We start from the raw sequence: 9,426 nt of genomic DNA on the forward strand, positions 1-9,426 counted from the left end.
TAACTGCAAGTGGTACTCTTGTTGTAATGATCAAACACTTATAATAAGGCATGTCAACTGACGAATCCTTCTTTGGATTGATTCATCAGTCACATGTTTAAAAACTTTAGAATTATAACATGTTTATCATCACAGATGTGTATGATCTTCAGCCAAATATTAACTTTCCTTTGGGTCAGCTAATACTCACATGAATAACCATACACACTTACATCTAATATTCCTTATAGTTATATCCATGAGAGAGGTCACTTTGGTGACATTTCACTTCAATTGGATCACTTAAAATAGCAGACAACCTTAATGGACAACCAAATAACAATTAAATCGAATGCACAATGATACCAAAACCCCATAAACTTTATCATACTCTCGCTTGGGCGAGATACTTTCTCACTTGGGCGAGGTACTCTCGCTTGAGCGCAATAGAAGTCAATGCTTCTGTTTGGCTCTCGCTTGGGCGAGCCACTCTCGCTTGGGCGAGCCACTCTCGCTTGGGCGAGAGTACTGCGACAGAAAATGAACAATGCGATTTCTGCATCGCTGTTCTTCAAAAAATCATCCCAAAATCAAGAAAAAACAGCAGAAAACAACACTTATTCATTTCAAAAACAGTGCGATTTCTGCATCGTTGTTCTTCGAAAAATCACCCAAAAATTCAAGAAAAAACACCAGAAAACATCGATTCATTACAAATCTTCATATATTTACATGAAAAACAATCAATTTCTATTCTAATCGTTCCATGGCATAAAAAAAACCCAAAACCCAAAATTAATCCAGATTTTGGGGAAGAAAAGCAAGAACCCTAATTTCACTCATGAATCAAATTGGGGTGGCTCTTATACCACTTGTTGGAGAATTTCTTCTCCATCTTTAATCCTTAGATTGAATGTGGAAGTCCTTATGGTCATGGCTTCGTTCCGATAACCTAATGTTTATGCCCATACATAAACCCATATGAAACGACCATTACCCAGACCGAAGAAACCCCAAATGATTTCATGGTGAAGATGAAAAACATACATTGATTAGCCATATAGAATCTCGAAGGTATGAGGGTGTGATGATCTTCCAGATGTTAGAGCCCTGAAAGGGTTTTCCTTATGCTTCTCTAGAGGGGAATGAGAAAGCCAAGAGCTTGAGAGTGAACCTTATGGTGAGAGAGTTTTGGCTTATGAGGAGAGTAGCCTTATATGGTTATCCTCATGGATGACTTGATAGTGGTTTATCCCTATGGATAACACTATCCTAATCACTCCTTATTCTCCTCAACCCTACACCTTAAAACCTGTTGCTCTACAAATGGGGACCATAACTCATAAAAGTAACCCCGTAGTGGTTACCACTTAAGTTGCAATAGTCCCTTCATCAAATCAGAAATTGTCTGAATGTATCTACACTTATAATATTTCATGACACATGCCCTTAGCCACCAAATTAATTACCGAAAATCATTTTATATTTTGGCTAATTAAATAATGGTCACAACACAATTATAGAATTATATTTATGACCCATAAATTGTCAGAAATTCTAACAAAATTTTTTTTTTATCCAATGTGGTAGTTGGTTGTATTGTTCCAAAGCATATTGTGATTCTCGTTAATTTTTCTTGTAATGTCAGATGTTTAACTTTTAGAATAATCACTTCTAGAAGTGTTTTGGTTATCATTTCCATCTAAAATTCCATAAAGGCACAAACAATTTATAAAAAAAAACAAATACTACTTTACACGATATAACTTTGTCAAGAGAGCATCATTCATTTTTTTAAAAATAAGTTAAGTTTTTATTAAATATATTTATGAAAAAAGCTTCCCCATGATTAATTGAATAAAATATCAATTTAGATAATACTATTAAAAGTATGAATGGCAATATATTGTTCAAGAACAGGGCATCATCATTTCCCCCATTATGTTTCAAGTTCAAACCATGTTTTTTTCTTTTTATACTATTTAAAAATATGAGTTTTTTTAATCTGTGGTCTTCTTTTGCAAATTGATGATAAATTTGCCATAGGCTCTCAATAGAGCAAAGAATTGAAAGTTATGACGACAAAACCTAAATTATGTCTTGATATCGATTTGGACGCAGTTGTAAGCATGACTGATGGATATTCTAAAAATAATCTCAAAGTTGTGGATGTATTTTACCCTATTACCTTATACTTTTAATATTTGTGTTATTATTTTGTCAACATTTGATATTTGCTCTTACAGTACAAAATTTGTGTGCAACTTTGCACACAATCCAATTAAAGAGATACTAGAAAAGAAAAAAATGTATAGTTCTTCTATATATTGCTAGAAAAGGGAAAAATGTACTAGGAAAGCTTGGGTTTTTTTGTTTGTTGTAAAACTAATGTTTGACACTTCTATTGTTTTGTAAAAATAAGTTGGATGGTAATTTTCTTAAAACAATGCTATTTTCCAGTGTTATGAAACCCGAGCCGGACATCAAACCGGAAGAGGTATCGTACAGGTTCTAACCGGTTTGATGTCATAATATTATATATAATTACATATTATATAATTAATTAAAATAAGTTAATATGAATTAAGTCAATTAACACACTTATCAATATATATGTTTTTCATAATGCGTATACATATAAATTAAAACAAAAATGCTTGAAATGAGATTAAGTCTTATATAATTAGAATTAAAACTCAAAACACAATTATCTCATATAGAGAATAAATATTCTAATTCATCCAAGTATCATTGTCTTCATTGGATCCTAAGTTGACATTGCCGGTTAGAGATGTAGTTGGAGTATCTACATCTTCTTGAGGAAAAGAGTCCAAATTAAGCTCTCCATCAATAGTAACATTTCGTTCTTCAACAATACCTACAAAATAAAATATACATTACATTAATTTGTAGAACAATTAGAAAATTGTTGTACATTATAATTTATTTAAAACAAACCTTCATCATCCTTTGTTAAATCATATATTGGATTTGACAAGTCATGATAGAACATTTTTTCTATTTCATCATAATCAATCAATGTAGCTTCTTCTTCTTCTTCAGTAATCCAAAACTCAATGTTCTCCATACTCTCATAGTCAACAGGATCAAGTGCTCTTCTTTTATTAATGGCCCTAAAATTCCAATACAAAACAAAAGTTACATAATCCATACTTATGATATATCAATACACAACAAAAGTTACATAATTATAGTACACATAAACTTAATTAAAAACAAACCTATTTTTCAAACCCAAGTTATAGTGCACATAGACTAGATCATTCAATCTTTTGTGTTCCATTTTATTCCTCTTTATTGTATGTATTCTTTCAAATACACTCCAATTTCTTTCACAACCAGAAGAAGATGCTGTTTGACTCAAAATCTGAATAGCTAATTGGGATACCATAGGAGCACTAAATCCAAATTGTGACCACCATTGATCTAAAAAATATCACAAAAAAATAGTATGCTATTAAAGTATTACCAAACTTCACAAAAGACATAACAAAAGATTAGTTTACACATTCATATGGATTCATATTGATCTAAAAAACATAACAAAAGATTAGTATGGTATTAGTGTATTAAACTATTACATAATATTTTAATAAACTGAAAATATAAAAATTAAAACCTTACCTGGTCGTAAGTGTTTAACTGTTTCAATTGCCATTGTATTGCCAAAACTCCCAACTTTGTCATGATAGATGCAACTTTGTTTGAAAAACTCAGTCTTGCGAGTGGTAACTTTTGCTTGTAAAACATCAAGCCAACCTTGTTGAACCTCTGGTTTAATACAAAAGTTATCCTTATCATAATAGAATGTTGGATTCAGAAAGTAGGCTGCACAATGTAATTTTGTTCGGAGTTGTTTATCCCATCTTTGCTTTATAACTCTTGTATAAGGCTTATACAAGGACTTTTTATTTATGAACACACTCTTAATTGTTTTTCTTGCTCTACGCATCTCGTCATACACATAAGGTAGAGAAGGTCTATCATCAGCATCAACAATTCTTAACAAGCGAATTAGTGGAGCCACAATATTGACAATAATTGCACAATCATTCCAAAACCTATTATCCATCACAACCTCCACAAATCTGTTTGCTTTCCGATCCCGGTAATATCTAGAATCAATGAAATCTTTACTAGTGACCAAAGCTTGCAAATCATGTTTGTGCTCATGAATGCTTTTTAGTGCAATGAAGGTTGTTGCAAAACGAGTTGCCCCGGGACGTATGATTTCTTTCCATCCTCGTCTTTTCCTTAACCATGCCAACAAAAATCCATGATTGTACACAAACTTTGTTATATCAGATGCACTTTTAGCTAAGGTACTGACATGATCCATTTTTCCAATATCTCCTAAAATCAAATTTAGACAATGTGCAGCACAAGGAGACCAAAAGATAGATGGAAACTTCTCATTTAACATAGCTCCTGCAGCTTTATAATTTGCAGCATTATCCGTAACCAAATGCACAACATTGTTTACTTCAACTAACTCAATAAATAAATTGCAAAGTGTTTTAGCATCTTTATTGACATCAGATGCATAAACAAATCTCACAAAAGTCACTCCTTTTGGAGAGTACACAAGAAAATTGACAAGTTGTCTATTTCTTTGGTCTTGCCAACCATCAGCCATAATGGTGCAACCAGTTTCTTTTCAAAAATTCCTAAAGTTCGCAATTAACAACTCGACCTCCTTCTTCATTTCATGCAACAAATTAGATCTAATAGCGTAATAACTAGGACCTTTATAACCAGAACCAATTGCAGCAATTGCATCTATCATAGGTTGATAGTAAAATGAATTTGTACAATTAAATGGAATGCAACAATCATAAAAGAATCGAGCAACTGCCAAATCAGCCTTATGAATAGCATCTTTACCTGCAAAGCCCATTCTAATTGAGGGTTGAGCTCCTGGAGTAGTTCTTGGGGCATAGAAATTGTTGATACTATTATTTGATCTTTTATTTGATGTTTCTGTTCCTTTACCCTTGGCTGTAGTCGGTATTGGTGGAATCGTATTTCCTTCACGTTGTACAACATTTTCCTCATATGGATCTTCTTCCCCTTGATTTTGATTAGTCCCTCTTTTTCTACTACCACTAACTTGATTCAAGTGTTCTCTTAGTCGATGCTTAACATCAAAAGGGACTGAAAGACAAGGTAGAACATCTCCCTTTTCTCCCGCAAGATGTTGTTTAATTCGATGTATTCCTCCGCCTTTGTAACATTTTGAGCAATACAAACATTTTATGGTTCTCTTTCCTTCCGCGTCTTGTAGTAATTGACAATGATCCCATGTTGGGTCTGATTTTGATCTAACAGACTGAGTACTAGGAGCTAATGCTTGAGTTGTATTTGGAGAACTTGCAGATGATGTCATATCTAAAATTAAATATAGACACAAAGAATATAAGACGTTTAAAAAAATTAAGTACATCATCTAATTTACATAAACTAAGAAACTAACAAAATAAACTATTAATTTGGTGCATTAGTAATTTTCAGTGCACTAAGAGAACAATAAAATGACAAAACGTGACTGCACTGTGCAGTGCATAAACTAATAATTAGGCACTGTGCCGCACAACACTAATTTGCATAAATTATTGAGATGAATTTGTAGTACATTCACTAACTTGACATTGTTAAACAATAAAGTGCTAAACAATAATGTGACAGTGCAGTGCATAAGCTAAAGTGCTAAACAATAAAGTAATAATTAGGCACAACACTACTAAAGACTAATAAATTAGGCACAAAGTGATAAAACCATGAACACAAAGTAATAATTTAATCACATGATTCAATAAGTCTCACAAAGTGACAAAACCATAAACTAAAGTGTAATAGAAAATTCCCCTGGACAAACACAAAGTGACAAAACCTTAAACACATAAAGTAATAATTTAATCACATGATTCAATAAGTCTCACAAAGTGACAAAATCATAAACTAAAGTGTAATAGGAAATTCCTCTGGACAAATAAATCCCACAAAAGTACAAAACCATAAAAAAATATACTTTGTGCAATTCACTACAATGAGAGACGTGAAGATAGAAGATAATGGAAGATAATGCTTTTTATTTAAGAGATGTTCTTCACTGCTTTGCTGCTGTAGACCGTGGGAGGGGTTTCTATTATCAGGGAATTAGGTTTTACTGTTTGAGACTTTTAGTTTTTAGGTTTTTCTATTTGCTTATTTTAAAATTTTTGTTTTAATTTTTTTAGTGGTAATTGGCCCGCTCGTTTTAATATGACGGGTTGTTCCGGGTTAACCCGGTCCAACCCGGTTGGACCGGATAACTTATGGTCCAAAACGGCTCCAAATGGGAAACAGCTTAATGGCCAAAACGTGACCGTTGTGGTTGCCGGGCGACGGTTGGACCGGTCGGACCGTCCGGTCCGGTTCCAACAACACTGCTATTTTCTCTTTGGATAATGACCACCAGTCTAAAAATTTGAAAATAAACGGTAACTTGCAATTACTATGGGTGACATTCCCAAAAATAGATATTGTTTAGTTCCTAAGAGAGCTGTTTAATGAGATTTAGTGTGGGCACACACACATACATATATATATATATATATATATATATATATATAAATAAGATTTAATATTTACAATGTAAGTGTTTTTTTAGATTGTCAATAAATTATATAAATATTAATTATCATTTACTCTCAAACAAAAATAATGTAAATTAATGATAGATAATATGTCAATTGTATAAAAACTTTAAACTTTAGAATAAGTTAAGAACAATTATTCAAAACGATCATTTTCAATTAGAACATAAATTGAGATTTGACTTAGTTAATTTAACATCAAAACTGTTAGAATGGTTAGTTAGTTAGCTTCCATATTTGGTAAGTATTCAAATGGCAGTTTAGTTAGTTAAGTGTTGAATTACTATAAATAACTTTGTAATATATTGATTCAATACATGGAGTGAAATTCATTGAACAACTTTTCTTCTCATCTTCAACTACCATACATTTAATTCTAATTCATATTCTCCTACTACAATCTTCTTCTATTTTCTGATTCTTCTTCTCCTTCATAGTGCAAAGGCACTGATTTACTCATACAAAACTGGTATCAAGAGCATTAGGTATATCCCTCACTAGTCACTCATCATTCTCTTCTTCACTCTTCTTCCTCCATGCCTTCATCTCAATGGGCCACACAAGCACAAGCTTTCCAGCTAGCCTACCAGTTCTTGATGGAAAGAATTGGTGTAGGAGAAATTCCTTCTCCATCCGAAATCCATAGAGTGAATGCGGAAGTCCTTATGACCATGGCTTTGTTCCCACAACCGAATGTGTATGCCCATACATACACCCAAATGGAACATCCATGGTCCAGACCGAAGAAACCCCAAATGAGTTCATGGTGAAGAAGAAGAACATACCTTGTTGAGCCATTTCCGGGATCTCGAAGGTATGAGGGTGCGATGATCTTCCAGATGATAGAGCGCCGGATGGTTTTCCTTTAGTTCTCTCTAGAGGGGAATGAGAGAATACCTTAGTTTCTGAAAAGTGTTGCTTTGAGGTTAGTTGGAGGAGGCTTATCCTTATGCCTTATAAGCCCTTATGGATGAGTGGATAGTGTTATCCTATCCTGGATAACACTATTCTCATCCTACCTTATTCTCCTCCACCTTTACACTTGAAAACCTGTTGCTCTACAAATGGGGACCATAACCCATAAAAGTAACCCCGTAGTGGTTACTACTTTAGTTGCAATAATTCTGATTCAGTCCCTTCATCAAATCAGAAATTGCCTGAAGGTATCTACACTTATTATTATTTCATGACACATATGCCCTTAGCCACCAAATTAATTACTTAAGATCATTTTATATTTTGGCTAATTACATAATGGCCATAACACAATTATAGAATTATATTTGTGACCCATAAATTGTCAGAAATTCCAACAATTGGAACAGATGGAACATTCAAATGAGAGCAATCATGGGATTTCAAGAAATTGTAGAGATTGTTGAGCTCGGTTATTCCCAATTGGATGCTGACCCATCAGAACAAGAACGAGTGACAGAACAAGATGAAAGATTGCAAGACTATGTGTCTTCTACATCAGTGTGTTGATGAAGCACATTTTGAAAAGATTGCCTCAGCTCAAACATCACAAGAAGCATGGCTGATACTGGAAAAATGCAACAAGGGAGCTGAGCAACTAAAGAAAGTTAGACTCCAAACTATGAGGAGACAATATGAATTAATGTAGATGGAATTGAATGAGAAAATTGCCCAATTCTTCAACAGGATAATCTGCCTCACAAATAAGATGAAAGCATGTGGTGAAAACATAGCTTACCCCCAACTTTGATCACATAGTTGTTGCTATTGAAGAATCAAAGAGACTTGAAGACCTAAAGCTGGAAGATCTTCAAGGCTCTCTCGAGGCTCATGAGCAAAGGCTCATTGAGAGGTCAATTGAGAAAGTTAACCAAGCACTGCAAGCTCAAACCTTCAAGAATGGGAGATACCTTGGCAGAAATAATGAAAGAAACCGAGGAAGGGGAAAAGACTTCAGGGGAAAGAACCTGGGCAATTCAGGAACTCAAGATCAAGAAAGAACTGATCTTGATCAAGCATCATCTTACTCAAAGAGATGAGGTCGTAGCAATTGGAGAGGAGGAAAGAAGAAAATTGACAAAAGAAGAGTAAAATGTTTCAATTGCAGTAAGATGAGTCATTTCTCTTCTGAGTGCCAATCTCAACCAAGACACTCAGATGCTCATAACAGGAAGCACCATGATGAAGTTCATATGGTGAAGGAAGACAATGAGTATGCTGATGATGATTCACCAATTCTGCTGATGATGACTACAAGCCAAGGCAACAAAAGTGAAGAAATTTGGTATGTAGATTCTGGATGCTCTAACCACATGACAGGACATAGAGAGTGGCTTGTCAACTTTGATTCTGTAACACTACAAATTTTACGATTTTGAATTATAAGATTTCATTAATATTGTTATTAATTTTATTTTCGAAAATGAATTTTTGGGAATTTTCGATAAAGAATTAGACGAAACTCTAGTTGAGTTTTAGCCTTGAAATTCTATTTAAAATTTGGTGGTAAATTTTCATGATTTTCGGAGACAGTCGGTTTTGGACCACTGTCGGGACGGAATCTCACCCGGTACGGCTCAAAAAGTGGTTTTTGAGTTCCACAACTTGGAATCGAATTCCGATTACGCAATTGGCTTTGTAATTTCATTTCGAGTCAATATAGACCCTGAGTACACCCATACCTATTTTCTAAATATTTTTCACTCAGAATGCCGAAATCCGAAATTCTAATCAGATATTGAGATCGGGCGATTTATAATACCCGATCGAGTATTGGCCGATATTATTCGAGCATGTTTATCGCATGTGTCCGCGA

The 9,426-nt window shown here is 33.9% G+C and overlaps 1 protein-coding gene across 1 annotated transcript; it reads right to left on the bottom strand.

Moving 5' to 3' along the window:
* On the bottom strand, nt 2,628–4,636 carry LOC109350490. The gene is made up of 4 exons (XM_019591720.1): nt 3,625–4,636; nt 3,222–3,426; nt 2,938–3,113; nt 2,628–2,857 (listed from the first exon to the last, which is right to left on the bottom strand). The coding sequence occupies exons 1-4, from the start codon at nt 4,634–4,636 to the stop codon at nt 2,712–2,714; spliced, it is 1,539 nt and encodes a 512-aa protein (XP_019447265.1). The 3' UTR covers nt 2,628–2,711.

The sequence above is a fragment of the Lupinus angustifolius genome, chromosome LG06 (genome assembly GCF_001865875.1).
Source record: "Lupinus angustifolius cultivar Tanjil chromosome LG06, LupAngTanjil_v1.0, whole genome shotgun sequence".
In the NCBI taxonomy this organism is placed as follows: Eukaryota; Viridiplantae; Streptophyta; class Magnoliopsida; order Fabales; family Fabaceae; genus Lupinus; species Lupinus angustifolius.